The 16,676-nt window shown below is 35.9% G+C and overlaps 1 protein-coding gene and 1 pseudogene across 1 annotated transcript; both read left to right on the top strand.

Moving 5' to 3' along the window:
• Positions 1-634: 634 nt before the first annotated feature.
• On the top strand, positions 635-4,958 carry LOC120159631 (annotated as a pseudogene).
• Positions 4,959-8,630: 3,672 nt separating this feature from the next.
• Positions 8,631-9,267, top strand: LOC120159425. Its single transcript, XM_039170018.1, has 2 exons — positions 8,631-8,809; positions 8,895-9,267. Exons 1-2 carry the CDS (start codon positions 8,671-8,673, stop codon positions 9,137-9,139), a joined length of 384 nt encoding a protein of 127 aa, XP_039025949.1. The 5' UTR covers positions 8,631-8,670; the 3' UTR covers positions 9,140-9,267.
• Positions 9,268-16,676: the final 7,409 nt, after the last annotated feature.

Genomic DNA, 16,676 nt, shown 5'->3' on the forward strand with positions numbered 1-16,676 from the left:
AAGACCTGTTAATTTCCATAGTTAAATTCTAAGAAACATCATCCATATTATTATTATTATTATTATTATTATAACTTGTTGTTATTATAATATTATTAGTAAAAATACAATTATATTAATTCATAAATACACTTATAAGATCGATTAATATAATATATAAATAAAATGTATAATATATTATTTGATCATATTTAGGGAATGTTTGTTTGTCTTTTAATAGAATCATTCAGCGTTGAATGTTGAATCGTTCAGTATTCAGCGTGTTTGTTTCGTACCTCTGAATGATTCAGTGTTGATTGATTCAGCAAAACAGTGCTGAATGATTCAACACAGAAGTACATTCTGAATCATTCAGAGACAGTTATCAAAAATGTCATATTCAGAGCCAAACCATTTAGAGCATCTGAATTATTTAATATTTGAATCATTAAACGCTTAATCATTCTGAAGTAAACAAATAGCCAATTATTGAATGAATTAGTTAAACACAATAAAATAAATAAATGTCATTGTACCTGATCCACATCTTCCTCTACGCGGAAGATTTTCAGGGGCTGATTTTTCGGGTCTATTTTCTCACGTGGCGGCCTTTAGATCCATTATTATTACAACACTACACTCCATATCCTTCCCTTATTTTCATTTATAAATCCCAATACAAATAGGGATAAGATCTCTTACTGTAAGAGAAAAAAAGCAATCTTTACTCTGATCAAGATCTACTTTCACTGAACTTGGTATTTTTTAAACTACCCTTTTCTTCTTCTTTCTTAATCTCTCTGTTTCCATCGCTCTTTTTTTTTTTAAAGTTATCTTGTCTCGATATCCTTATCTGGGTTGATTTAACTTTCTTTACTCTTTGTTTTGTTCCTTTTTAGCTGAGAAATGTCGGAGAAATTGCTCCACGGGAATTTACATGCTACGATCTATGAAGTTGATAAGCTTCATAGTGGAACTGGAAACTTTTTCGGCAAGGTATAAGTTCATATGCTGGATAATGATCATTGCTTGCTGCTTCTTTTATATTTTTGTTTTGGGTACCTTTTTTGGTTGACTAATCAGCCGGTTCATTTTTCCTGAGAGTAACCAAAATTGTCTATCATGAAAAATCTGTGATGGGTTTTGATCTTGCGAGTTTACAAATTAAGATATTTTTTTCTCAAAAAAATAAAATAAAAACTCTTTGATTTTGGATAATCTGAATTCCGAATGATCTCATCACTTACATTTATATAGATATATGGATCTTTCCAGATGTGGGATTATTAGATGAGATCTAGGTCTTTGTATTAAGGAAAATCAATGAGGACTACATAATGATATGAAGTTATTCCTTTTCAGTAATTCCAGTAGCGAAGATTCACACTAGTTGAAAGTGAGTTTGTACTGAAATGGATTCACTTCTGAACGGTCAAACAACTGATTTTCTGTAAAATATAGGGAGACGATTTCGGTGATTCTAAAGAAATAAAATGATTTAAGATGCTCTGATCTAGCATTCGTTTTCAAAACCATTTATTTTTTCAGAAAATAAGGAAGTATCAATTTCTTTGTCTTTACTTTTTTTCCCCACTTTTGATTGTGTTTTTGTATTGGGATATCCCTGAGGAAGATGTGGGTATGTTTGTGTATGCATATGTTTGTCTGAGTGTGTGTGTATATGAATTACCTATAAGTTGAATGCCAATTCTAATTGGACACTCTTGTAATCGAATTATGTAAATTCATTAACTTGGAGAGCAAATCGAAGGGCTAATGAAATAAATGAACATTTGTCTTTGAAAATGCAATTGGTACCTATTTGTGGTACTTTTTTCTTTGCAGCTATCACGTCTTAGACCTGGTAGTAATTAGATAATGATCGGTGCTCTTAAAAACATGGACCTTTAAACCTTGACTTCCCTGTCACTTTGGAGTGGAAATCAGCTGGCTGAGTTTCTGCCTTTTATCCTTGTCTTTAACATTTCTCTCATATTACATTTCTTGATGCTTTTGATGGCAACATGTTTTACTCTTCTTTTATGTAAATATGTACTCCTTTACATTAGCGTTTTCTCTCCTTAAATATGCTTATAGTTGGTGATGTCTCTTGAGGATTATCAGAAGGTTTATTCATCCTTTTATTGCAAGGTTGCATCTCTTGTTCATTCATGCTGTTGGAACATATTTTCTGCTTTTGTTTTGGCAATTTTGTCAAGTATTTTGTCTTGTTTAGTCACCTGGTTCGGAAATAGTATTAGCCTGTTTCATGATATAACACTGACTTTTCTGCTTTAACTGTCCTCTCATTTTGTGAATTGTTTAAGTATCTGGTGGATGAAATTCTTCTTGCAGCTTCTGGCGCATGTTCAAGAGGCTATTAATGTTGGCGAAGGACTTCCAAAGATTTACGCATCTATTGATCTTGAAAGGGCTAGAGTTGGAAAAACCAGAACAATAGAAAATGATATTTCCAACCCTAGATGGTATGAATCTTTTCACATTTACTGTGCCCATCCAGCTACCAATGTGGTATTCACAGTCAAAGATGACAATCCTATTGGAGCCACTCTGATTGGAAGAGCATATCTCCCTGTTGAGGATCTCGTAGAAGGGGAAGAAGTTGATAGGTGGCTTGAAATCCTGGATGAAGACATGAAACCCATAAAAAATAATGGTAAAATCCATGTTAAGCTCCAGTATTTTCCTGTGACAAAGGACCGCAACTGGGACCGCGGTATCATAAGTCGCAAATTTCCTGGAGTTCCATATACATTTTATCCACAGAGACAAGGGTGTAAAGTTTTTCTGTACCAAGATGCTCATATCCCAGATGGATTTGTTCCTCAAATTCCTCTGGCTGGAGGCAAGTATTATGAGCCTCACAGATGTTGGGAAGATGTTTTTGATGCTATCACAAATGCTAAACACATGATCTACATTACCGGGTGGTCTGTTTATACGGAGATCACTTTGGTGAGAGACTCTAGAAGGCCAAAGCCTGGTGGAGACATCACTCTCGGTGAATTGCTGAAACAGAAAGCAAGTGAAGGTGTCAGGGTTAATATGCTTGTTTGGGATGATAGAACGTCTGTTGGTTTGCTGAAGAAAGACGGGCTAATGGGCACCCATGATGAGGATACTGAAAAATTCTTCCAGGGTACTGAGGTCAACTGTGTCTTATGCCCTCGTAATCCAGATGACGGTGGAAGTTTTGTCCAGGATTTACAGATATCTACCATGTTCACTCATCACCAGAAGATTATTGTAGTGGATGCTGCTATGCCTAATGGAGATCCAGAGAAAAGGAGAATTGTGAGCTTTGTTGGAGGTATTGATCTTTGTGATGGGAGATATGACACACCTTTCCATTCCCTGTTCAGGACCTTGGACACTGCTCACCATGATGATTTCCATCAGCCAAACTTTGGTGATGGTTCAATCACGAAAGGTGGGCCAAGGGAACCTTGGCATGACATCCACTCCCGACTTGAAGGGCCAATTGCTTGGGATGTCTTGTTCAATTTTGAGCAAAGATGGAGACGACAAGGGGGTAAAGATGTGCTTGTTCAGCTGAGGGATCTTGAAGATGTCATCATTCCCCCATCTCCAGTTACATTTCCTGATGACCATGAAACTTGGAACGTACAGTTGTTTAGATCAATTGATGGTGGGGCAGCTTTTGGTTTCCCTGATTCACCTGAAGATGCAACCAAGGTTGGCCTTGTGAGTGGCAAGGACAATATCATTGACCGAAGTATTCAGGATGCCTACATTAATGCTATCCGACGAGCGAAGAATTACATCTATATTGAAAATCAGTATTTCCTCGGAAGCTCCTTTAACTGGAGTCATGATGACATCAAGCCTGAGGATATTAATGCTTTGCATCTGATTCCAAAAGAACTTTCACTTAAAATTGTTAGCAAGATCAATGCTGGAGAGAGGTTTACAGTTTATGTTGTTCTCCCCATGTGGCCGGAAGGAATCCCAGAGAGTGCCTCAGTTCAGGCAATATTAGATTGGCAGAAGGACCATGGACATGATGTATAAAGATATCGTTGAAGCTCTCAGAGCCAATGGTCGTGAGGAGAATCCTAGAAACTATTTAACATTTTTCTGCCTTGGGAACAGAGAGGTTAAGAATAGTGGAGAATACGAACCTTCTGAAAGACCAGAGGCTGATACAGATTATGCCAGAGCCCAGGAAGCCCGTCGTTTCATGATCTATGTTCATGCAAAAATGATGATTGGTAGGTGATGAGATTCTCTTTAGTTTTTTGTTATGTTTTTTCTTTTAGTACCTACTTCTCATTTGACTTTGTTTTGGGCTCTGCAGTCGATGATGAATACATAATAATTGGATCAGCCAACATCAACCAGCGATCTATGGATGGTGCCAGAGACACCGAGATAGCTATGGGAGCCTATCAACCATATCATTTATCAGTTAGGCAACCAGCACGAGGTCAGATCCATGGTTTCCGTTTGGCACTGTGGTATGAGCACCTTGGCATGCTTGATGATACATTCCTCACACCAGAAAGTGAAGAATGTGTCACTAAGGTGAACCAGATTGCCGACAGATATTGGGATCTATATGCAAGTGAGTCACTTGAGCGAGACTTGCCTGGACACCTGCTCCGCTATCCCATCGGCGTTTCTAGTGATGGAACCGTCACTGAATTGCCAGGAACTGAGTGTTTCCCAGACACGAAGGCCCGTGTTCTTGGTGCCAAATCCGATTATCTCCCACCTATCCTCACTACTTAGGGGATCTTTGCTTTGTTCTAAGTTATAATAGCTTACCTTGTCTGGTTCAGTGGGTACTCTAAATCTTGTGTGTTCTAGTCTGCAGAGTCCCAGTGTTGTGTTGCTTTTGTTTTTCTCCTACGTATTGCTCATATCTGAACCTAAACAACTGTGATACCGTGGTGTGATTTTAGTGCTGACTGGTATAATAAAACTAGTATTGTGTTATCTGATCGTTTTATGTTTTATGCGGTTATTGTTGATCATCTATTAGTTTTGGTTTGTTTAAATTTCTGATTGAAATCTTGTGATTTCATCCACAACTTTCTCATGGTTCATGCAACAATTTCTTAGGCCTTTTGAATATACTGATTGACAACCAGAAACTATTGAAAACACTGAACCTGAAACATTGATTTCTGGTTCATATTATTTCGATGGTTGATTGGAGTCTGATAATTATCTACCAGGAAAGAATGGTGATTAGGGGTAGTCCCCAGTCCCATCCCTTTCAAAAATACAATCTTTTTACCATTATCATATACCACTGTAATCTTTTTATTTTTTTATTTAAATTAATAGTTGATAAGCTCGTAAAATTACAAAAAGGGTCGAATCATTGGAATTGAATTATTTTTTTTCCTAACAGCAGCAGAGACAAAGACAGATGTGGAAGATTGTTGGGTTGCATGAGGAGGAAGGTTCCTACACGTTGATCAGAAGAATGTCAAAATCTTGTGTCGGGTCGAGGCTTCACATCGCTGATTCAAAACGTGGTGCTCGGCTGGTATGCTCAAACCATCTGGCCACCACGTGGAACAACTCTTTGCCTTCTGTCTTTATTAATTGGAATAATGCCCTAAATAGCCCCAACGTTTACCAAAATTATTATTTTTACTTTTATTTTTTGTTTGCAGCATTTTAGCCCCCAACGTTTCAATTTGGGGAAAATCCCTCTATAGATAAAACCATTAGTTATCACCATTAGTTATCACATGATTAACACTCCAAAATAGAAAACTTTTTAATCTAAAATAAACATTGAGGGCTAAAATGCCCAAAAAAAAGAATAAGGAACAAAGTGATTATTCTGTCAAATGTTAGGAGTTTTTATATCCTAAAATAAAATATTGGGGCCAAAATACTCCAAAAAAAAATAGAATATATGACAAAATGACTATTTTGATAAATGTTGGTGGTCAATTTTAGTATTATACCTTATTAAATTTAAGTCCACCAAATTCAAATTTTAATTAAATTTCAAAAATATTAATAATGTATAACCCATAATTTTCTATTAATTTATAATGTCAATTTAAATATGAAGGGGAATGCATTCAGAATATTCGAATTATATTTATTAATGTTCTTTTTGAAGAGAGGAAATTTGAGAAAAGAAGAAAACTTTTTAAAGATAACCTGAATATAGAGAAGAAAATGTGAGTTTGAAGATGCTATGATAAAAAGAATAAGTTACCTATAATCTTCTCTTTAAATAGAATTAAGAAAATGTAAAATTTTACCTAAAATCTCCTCCCTCAGACACATCAAGACACACACTTCCTCGTTATGGAGTTGGAATCGAAGACTGACAAATGCATACGACTTCCTCAAATCAATTCTCATTAAAACTGAGACCTGAGGTGCGTAATCTCTTCTCTTCGGGTGTTAATTCAGCGAGTTCCATATGGGATTCTATCCGGGGAAAAAAGCATAAGGTCTCATGACAAAAATTTGTATGGTTTCCACTACACATACCTAAATATAGTCTGATAACTTGGATGACCCTTCTAGATAAACTCCCAACCAAGGAACGACTTCACCGAATTGGGCTTATCAATGAAAGTTCATGCGTCTTATGTAACTTTGAAATGGAAACACGTGAACACATTTCTTATTATGCCCAACTGCTGCTTTTTTTGTGGGAGCAAATCTTCTCTTTCTGGTTTGGTTTTTACAGCCTGCTCTTGGGATGTTTTTTTGGCTATGGCGTGCACTAAATGGAAAGGAAAGTCAATGATATCCATTGTTATGAAAATTGCTTTGAACGCACTGATTTATTTGCTATGGAAAGAAAGGTGCCGAAGACAGTTTCAAGGTCGATCAAGGACTGCTACTGCTTTGCTAAAGATCATCAAAGAAATTGTATGTATTCAACTTAAGGGTAGGAAATTCAATAGAGTAGATAATGTGAATATTACTCTTTACAATCATTGGGGTATAGAAGATCACTAATTTTTTTATGTAATTGTTTGTTATACGAACACTAATTGTATTTTGTAGCATTTTGCTATTTGGATAATAAAAATCTGAATTATCCAAAAAATTCTCATTAAAAAATTAGTCTTAAATTATGTGATTGCCGAGTGTTCCTTCACCTAAGAGGGACGAGAGTTACATTGGCTCATTATTTTTCTTTTAGTAAGCTCAAAGATCTCACAAAATTTAATGTCGGAATGACACGACCCTCGACGCTTTATGATCCATCAACTCTAGAGCAGAATCGTAACTCTTAAGCAAATCTCCCTCCACTCAAACAAGATAGCTTAACCCACTTTGTCACCCTCGTCGACTAAACCCTAAACCCTAAACCTAAAACAACCTATTTGTATACTATATTCATAATAATTCACTAATGCTATATAACCCGAATGATAGCAAGTATATAAGAAGCTCCACATCTCTCCTAAAGAAGAAACCCCTAAAATATTCAAGCTCTCTTCTTTTCTCTCTCGACCTCAGGTATACGAGATTAAGTTCAGATCATGATCTTACCTCTGATAATTATGCATCGTAACTCTCCATCTAAACTAAAGGAGGTGAACCGTCATATCCAACCACTACCTTCATCTCCCAATATTTATCATCAATAGTTGTCTTTTTCTTTTATTAGTTATAAAAATGTTTTAAAAAAATCAAGAGATCTTTTTTTTTTATAAATCTAACGTGAATACAAGATAATATAATAAAGTATGATTCAAAGTTTTCGTCTCTACACACTTGGCACAACTAACCTCTAGTTCACACCCTTTCTTCATTAAAGGACTTATGTAAGGGATAAAACATTAAAGACTCCTCTACAAAAATTTACTGACTTTTGATAAGAGTCGAACACTACAAATATATTGATGGTACGTTTATAATTATTTAATTAAAAAAATGTTAGTAAAAGTTAAATTAATTTGAACAAAAAAAGAATTCTAACTAACAAAAATAATTAAATATATTTCCTTAATAAAAGTTTTCTAACCAATGTGAACAAATTCTTTTCCTAACCGGACAATTAAGAGATTACATTAGAATGTTTGGTTTTTTTAATACGCTAAACAATTTAATTCACACATTCCCAATTTGATTAATTTATTCTGACAAAAGAAGATAAAAAGGGTAAACTACACTTGTGATATCTAAATTATTTATTTTGTTTCATTTTAGTACCTAAATTTTTTTTAAAATCATACCTAACGTTTAGTTTATGTTTCAATTTGGTACCCATCGTTAAAAAATTAACATAATTATTGACGTGAGATTTTTATTTTTTCAATGATGAGGTAGAGTTATCTTTCGATAATATGTCAATGTCATCATTAAAATTTTAAAGGCATGGTATCAGATTGAAATCTAAACTAAATATTAGGTACGATTATTAAAAAAATAAAATTTAGATATCAAAACAGAATAAAAATAATAGTTTAGAAGATAAACGTGTAGTTTACCCAAATAATAATTATTTTGACACTTTTCTTCGTTCTAGAAGTCCAAGGACTCTGTTGACGCAAAGAGCTTTGCCTTGTTCATGTGGTGCTCTTCTTCTTCTTTCTTTCTTTAACGCCTTATAAAAGCTGAAATCATGCCGGACAACTCCAGATTCTCACGCCTATTTCTTTTTCTTCTGTCTTTCTTCAACGCCAACGGAGGCTGAGTTCGGCGCCGGCCGCCATGTCGTCGGGGATATGTTCACAGGGTTTGGTCTTGGCCACCGCCATGGTTGTTTCCAGCACCTTTATTTTCCTTACTTTTTCAAGGAAAAAACCATCGTCTTCTTCGAAACAAACCCTTCGTTCTTGCTTGTCTTCAGGTACTGCTTCTTGGGTTCTTTTGATTTTTTTATCTTTTCGTTCTTTATGTCTTGAGTGATTGATTTAATGTTTTTTTTGGGGTAGATGGAAAGAAAAGGGACAAGAAGAAGAAGAAGAATAAGAAGGTGAAGTTTGCTGAGAATGTGAAGGAAACAAGTGGAGATGGGGAAGAGTATAGGAAAGAGCAGCAGAAGAAGTTGATTGCAGGAAGATCAGGATCGAAAGTTGACGGAATTTGCAGAAACCAAATGCCGGCGAATAGGGTTGCTTTGTACAACGGAATTCTGAGGGACCGTGTTCATGTTCATCGAATGGGGTGTTCGTACTGATTACTGTGATAAGTTGTCTTTTCTGAAACCTTCTCTTCTCCCTTTGATCTCTTTGGTAGAATGTAAACAGATAGAACTTTGTCCAAATTTATGAGTTTTTGAATGAAGATTTGGGCAAATTTTGTAAATTTGTGCCTTTTTGGGTTTTGAATTTGAAAATGTTAAGTAATTCCTAGTTCAATTTTCAATTCAAAAACTGTACTTTTGAGGCCAGAATCTCAGGGCTTCTGACGCATCAATGAATAAGAAAAGATTGTTGGGAGAATTGAAACTGTCCCAAATTAACCACCCCTATGTCAGATGCAGAACAAATGACAATAAAAACTATTGGTCAATATACACACCAGACATGTGATTAGGATTTGATTGATTTTAGGGTAAATTATGTGTTTAGTTTCTAAATTATTAGTTTTAATATGTTTTAGTATTTAAAGTTTTATTTTTTAAAATCATATCAAATGTTTAGTTTTTGTTTAATTTTAACTGTGTCATTAAAATCTTAACGGATGGGTAGATTGAACAAAGATTCGGTGGACGGATGAATTTATATGTAGCGTGCAGTTTCATTTTTCTTCAAAGTGAAGATGAATTTAACGCAGCACTGGACCACTCCAAAATGAAAATATGCGCCACATTCTTACCGCGTTGGATATGCCCTTACCCGAACCCCTTTAGCCGACTCATCCTCGTTATTCCAAAAGAAACTCATGCACATTTGGTTAGTCCTGTCAACGACCACGTTTGGCCGCACCAATTGCCTACACCAGTAGGCTTTTGAATGCACAAGTGATCAAAACATTATTCTCTTGAATTTAATGACAAAAAGTCAACGGCATTCCATCGATATTTAATTAATTTGAAGTAAGTAAAATGTACTATTTGTTTAAAGATACTATATAATCATTTAATATTGAACATTCATACTCCTAATATTCATGGTGTTTAAACTCGAGATCCCAAAAACAAAAATAAATTACCACGAAATTCACTTGATTCATGCACTAATATATATTTGAATTTTTTTATGAGAAAATAACCTCAGTGACCAAAAATTCCATATAATATACGATTTTAACCAACTTTTTCCGGATTTGCCAAAATGACCAACAAAATCGCAATGCGATCGCTAATTCGCAACGCGATCTCCATTATCGCAAATCAGTTTCCAGATTCGCAACGCGATTATGACTATCGCAATGCGATTTTCCAATTTCGCGTTGCGATTTTCCCAATTCGCAATGCGAATAAGTAAATCGCAATGCGAATTTGGAAAATCGCAATGCGATACTGACTATCGCAACGCGATAATACAAAATCGCAACGGGATACTGACTTTCGCAACGCGATACTGACTTTCGCAATGCGATTCGGACTTTCGCAACGCGATTCTGACTTTCACAACGAGATTCTGACTATCGCAACGAGATAATACAGAATCGCAATGCGATTTTCAAAGTTCGCAACAGGTTTTAGTTTCGCAACACAAATTTTTTGTGTATATATCTACGCAGCAGCAACAACTCATAACCTAAATCCCTAAATCGCAACTCATTCCATCTCCATCTATCACTCTCTCCGGTGACATCCGTTCCTATATCCGTTCCTACATCCTTCCCCATCTGGCAACAGGTCTTAGTTTCGCAGCTCGTTTGTTTAGTAAATTAATTTACAACCATGAAATCATCTAATGTTGATCATGTTTGGATAGATTTGTGTTTTGGAGGGTCATGGGAGAATGTTCATGGTGTTTTACAATATATGCCTTTACCCATGAATCTTCAACTAAAACTGTCATTAAAAAGTTAACTTATGAAACTCTAATGTTACGTGTTTCAAAGAAATTGAATTTAGAGCCCCTAAGTGGATTTAGGCTATCTTATCAGAGAAATGGTAAAGTTTATTTGTTAACCGACAATGAAGATGTTAACGATTCATTGCTTACATTAGTGTTTCAAGTGATGATGTTACATTGTATGTTGTTGAACCTAGAAGTAGTATTGTTGGGTCAGTAGCGGGTAGTAATCAACTAAGTTTTTCTCAAAACCCACAACCTTTCTCTAATCCAAATCCCAATCAACTTTCAGCACCAAATTTCGATTTTCGTATTGACAATTAGACGATGATAAGCCAACAGAAAAAATTGTGAGTACTAGTCAGTATTCAAATTTGATCTTGGTCAATACCGGACTTTGATATTGGTCAATACTCGGATTTTGATGATGTTTCAGAAGAAGAAACAGACCCTACGTGTAATGATTTTGATATTGGTCAATACCCGAATTTTGATGATGAAACAGCCGTTGCCGAGGAAAATGTTGTTGATGATAATGAGGAGGAAGTTACGACTGTGAATGAACATGTTGAACATCCATTCTGTAATTCATATAATCCTGAAGAAGAAAAAGAAGAAGAAAAAATCCCCGAAGAAAAGAAAATGCCACGGGAGTATAACTGGAATATGCCAGAATTACTTCAGATACCGGAAGAAGAGTTGGTAAAGAAAGCAGTTGATTGTTACACAAAAGTTATTCGTATCAAGAAAGATGATGTTTGATACAAAGGAAGACTCGAAGATAGCTTTGTATACGAAATGTGTGAAAGATGGCTATCAACTAAAAGTTAACAAATCAAGCAAAGATCGTTTCGAAACAAGGTGTATGATTGACAAAAAACTGTACGTGGCGTATGATTGCAAAGAGGATAAAAGATTGCGAAATGTTTCAAGTTAGGACTTTTATGATAAACATACATGTTCAAGAACCCAAGTTTTTCCTCACCATAGACAGGCAAACAAAAAGGTGTTGGGTGGTTTTCTGGCTGAGTTAATGTTTTTGAATGGCAGGGTATATCGGGACATGAAATTATGACTAACATGATGCTCGGTTCAAGATTAGTATATCATATTCTCAAGCTTGGAGAGCCAAATGTTATGCCTTGGAATTGTTGAGGGGGTCGCCAGAAGCATCGTTTGCCCAACTGCCGGCTTATTGTCACAATTTAAAGCTGAAAATCATGGGTCGGTAACTCATATCAAAACAGATAGAGATGGACGCTTTGAGTTGTGTTTATCGCCATTGGTGCTGCGGTTAGTAAATCAATATAATTCTGTTGACTCATTTTGTTAGTTACATGCATTTCACATTTAAATGATTATATTTGTGTATATATTTTGTAGATTCGTTCGTTTATTACTTGCATGCACCCAGTTATTATAGTTGACGGAGCACATTTGAAAGGTCGATACCTTGGAGTAAACTTATTAGCAGTAGCCATGATGCTAACAATGGGATATTGCCAATAGCTTACGGGGTTGGCAAATCTGAAACCTCTGATTCATGGACATGGTTTATGGGGCATCTTAGGGATTGCATAGGTCCTATTAGCAATCTGACAATCATATCCGATAGGGCAAACTCAATTGACAACGATGTTAGAAGGTGTTTTCCAGATGCTTTTCATGGACTTTATGGTGTTCATTTGTATAGAAATCTAAAATCAAGGTCTGCTGGTATAAAAAATCATAAATGGACATACTGGAAGGCTGTAAAAGCTTATCGGAAGTGGATTTTAATAAGCATATAAACTGTTAAGACGTGTTTTGCCTCAGTGTGCTCAAACACTAGAAGATGTCGGGTTTGAAAGATGGTCAAGAGTACATCAACTTGGAGCAAGATATGGTTTCATGACGTCTAATAGTGCATCAATCAACGCTCTAAGTCGTCATTCCCAGAAATTACCATTACTATGTTAATGGAGTTTTTTGAGCCTCTATTCAACAGTGGTACTACAAGAAAAGAAACCATGCAAGGTATTATTTCTTTAAATTTGTAACTTGTCATATATTTTACTAAGTATTATTTATTTAAATTTACAGGAACATTGGAACATCGTGTTACACCATGGACAAAAAAAGATAACGAACTGTTGTGAAGTCAACGTCATGGAGAGTTGAACCATGTTCAAACACTTTGTTTGAAGTACTGGATAATAACTTAAATGGGCTTGTAGATCTAAATGCAAAGACGTGTAGTTGTATGAAATGGCAAACATCGGTATCCGTGTGACCATGTTATAAAAGTTTCTCTTCATCTAAACCAAGATGATTCAAGCGCATACGCTATGGATTGCTACACTACAGAAGTATATCGACAGACTTATGGCGAGATTGTCTACCCTATTCCACATCCTTCTGAGTGGGACATACCAGATGACATACAAACAGTTTTGCCACCAGCCATGGATAGAAGGCTACCTGACCGACCAAAAAGTCACGATCGTATACCGTCTAAGGGTGAAGAGAAGAAGAGATCGACATGTAGTCGGTGCAAGGAAAGTGGTCATACAAGGTTGACATGTGGATCACCAGTGCCATCACAATCATCTTTTCCTCTACCAAAATATGGATCCTCATCAAAATTCAAAGCTCATATGGTGTCAAGAAAAAGGCAATCAAAATCGCAATCATCTTTAAAATCCCAATCACAACTGGCTTCACCTTTTGGGACTGTTAACTTAGGTGATTTTTAAATGCAAACGTTGTATTATGTAGATTTTATGTATGAACTTTTAACATTTTCAGTTAGGCATGTATTAGTAACTTGAGTTTGAAAATTGCTATGATCTGTTCAGTTGTTATCACTTATTAGGCAATCATTTGACTATCGCAACACGTAAATGACGTTCGCAATCATCTTAATGTCTATCGCAACGCGGAAATGACTATCGCAATGCGAAATGAAAATCGCAACGAGAGAATCGCAATGCGAAATGAAAATCGCAACGAGGGAATCGCAAAGCGAAATGAAAATCGTAATGCGAATTTAGTTTCGCGTTGCGATTTTGTCGTTGCGATTTTCATTTCGCGTTGCGATTTTCATTTCGCATTACGATAGTCATTTTTGCCTTCAGCATAATGCAGATTGAAATCAACAAAATCAACCATTATATTTCAATCAATTAAACAAGCACAAATAAGAATTATGTTCACATCAATTAAACAAATCAACTTTTACAAATCATCTTTTACAAATCAATTAAACAATCAAAAAATAAGCAATAATTCTTATTTCCTCATCTACTATTGAATCAACTTTTGCAGCCATACATCATTTTCACGCAGCTCACTTCTGAGATTAACCTGCAGAAACCAAATATTTGCTCAAACAACACTCTCTACACATCTAAAACCTACAAACATCAAATTATTGAATTCTAGGTACTTAACCAAACATTTTCAAACCACAAGCCTATAAACTTACCAATTGTTTATGGACATTTTTATAACGCGGATGCAGGTAGGCAGCATCTCGTATATATCGATCTAGCCATATAATGTCGAAACCACAAGCCTACTGCAGCTCTATCTCTATCGGTGGGAGGTAGATATTTTATACTTCCTGTGATCAAACGCTCCAACGCCAAGCATACGAGAGGACCACAATCCCCTCTGGGTCATTTCATTTGTTGTGGTGCGGTCTCATCTCTGCTAAATGTAATATTGAGCTTCTTTGGCTTCTTGTTTCCGAAACGTCCAATAATTTATCGTATCCAAGAATTTAGCCAAATGAGAGCTCCATCCCTTAATAATATCTCTTAAATCAGCCAATAGTATGTAATTTATCATGCTGTCATATACTATTGCCTTAAGGGATGGGAGCTGAAGCTCGACGAGAAACCAATGTTTACGTTCCAAAACAGGGATAAACACCTGCAATCATAAGTAATAATTCATTCATTTGCGCACTTATTTATGAATACCTTTAAACTCAATCTAAAATAAATACTAACCTTATCGACCTCCCACCATGCAGGATAAAGTTTAGCTTGTCCATTGCCCAACGCAAATGACTCATCTCGTTGATTCTTCAAGTGAACGGCGTTAAAAGACGTCGGCATAATTGTATATCGTGTATTTCTTTTATTTTCCTTAAGTTTCCTAATTATTAGAAGACGTGACACCCACGCATCGATATGCTATTTTATAAAAAAGACATATTAGTAACTTATAAATTTAAAAAAAATAATCAAATTGAATATAAGAAAAATATAAGACTTACCCCTCCATCGAAATAGCCATTGTCTTCGACCCCTAATAATACGCCCCACCAAGACCGATCAAGCAACAAATAGATATCATCGTTGAGCTTGCATATGTCAGTGAAACACCCCTGGCTCCGCTCATGTAGATAAAAATCAACTGCGGTCTTAGCCCAAAGGGTGTTATCCAGAATTGTGTCTGGTAGTTGTCACCTCTCCACTTCAGATACCGGTATGGTACTGGCCGGTAACTCATACGAGAGCCAACTTGAATCCATCATGTCCGGCACGTCAGAGGGTTCTCAAAATCCTAATATGACGCCATGTGAATCGACTCTTGAATGGTGGGAGGGACCTCTTCAACGATGACAGTGGCCTCTTGAACGGTGGGAGGGGACTCTCGAGGAATGATAGGGGCCTCTTCAACGATAGGAGTGGACTCTTGAGGGATGACATGCGAGTCGGGCTTCTTCTTGCGGTGTTTTCGCACTATTGGGGTGTACGTAGACTTAATAGCACGTGCACGTCGTCTGATGCGTGAACTCTATCGTGCAAGAAAAACCCGACGTAAAGCATCCTCCTTATCGGTCCACTAAATAATTAAATACAAATATCAGTAAATAAACAGACATGATATTTAAACAGTGAAAACAAAGACAAATATGTTTCAAACTTGCATTGAATTCACCTAAGTCATTATTCTATCATAGTTCACAAAATGCATCAGATAACAAAGGCAAATATGTTTCAAACTTGCAACACTGTCAACTTAGTATTTGTCTTTGTCTATTGGTTGAAGTAATGCAATTCATTCAAGTTTCAATTTGCAGAAGAAGAATAGTTTCTGGAACTTAAAATCACAACGTGAAAAATGACTATCGCAACGCGAAATGAAAATCGCAACGCGAAACCAAAAGACAAAACAAAAGACAAAAACAGTGTTACTAAATTAGTTTCAAGAATAAACTATTTCTTCTTCTGCAAATTGAAACTTGAATGGATTGTATTACTTCAACCAAAAGACAAAACAAAGATAAATACTAACTTCAGAGTATTAAAGAATACACAGTTTAACAGAATTGGCAGCAAACGAACAAATTTACTTTCAACCAAAAGATAAAACAAAGACAAATACTAACTTCACAGTGTTAAAGAATACACAGTTTAGCAGAATTGGCAGCAACCGAACAATTTTACTTTCAACCAAAAGACAAAACAAAGACAAATACTAACTTCACAGTGATAAAGAATACACAGTTTAATCTAAGTGAAATTACGAGTAAATTTATCATCAAGTTAAATATGGAAAATCTTAAACTTACCTCGTTGCATAGAGTATGAACCTCATTTTGCAACGATACTACCATCTCACGTAGAGTGGCAACCTCACCACGTAAAGTAGACACCTCCACACGCCATGCACCATCGTTATCGCGTAGAGTACCGATCTCCTCACGCAAGGTATTTGTAACACCCCCAACCCGTACCCGACCCGGATATG

This window comes from Hibiscus syriacus, unplaced genomic scaffold, assembly GCF_006381635.1.
Source record: "Hibiscus syriacus cultivar Baekdansim isolate YM2019G1 unplaced genomic scaffold, ASM638163v2 tig00111366_pilon, whole genome shotgun sequence".
NCBI classification, from domain to species: Eukaryota; Viridiplantae; Streptophyta; class Magnoliopsida; order Malvales; family Malvaceae; genus Hibiscus; species Hibiscus syriacus.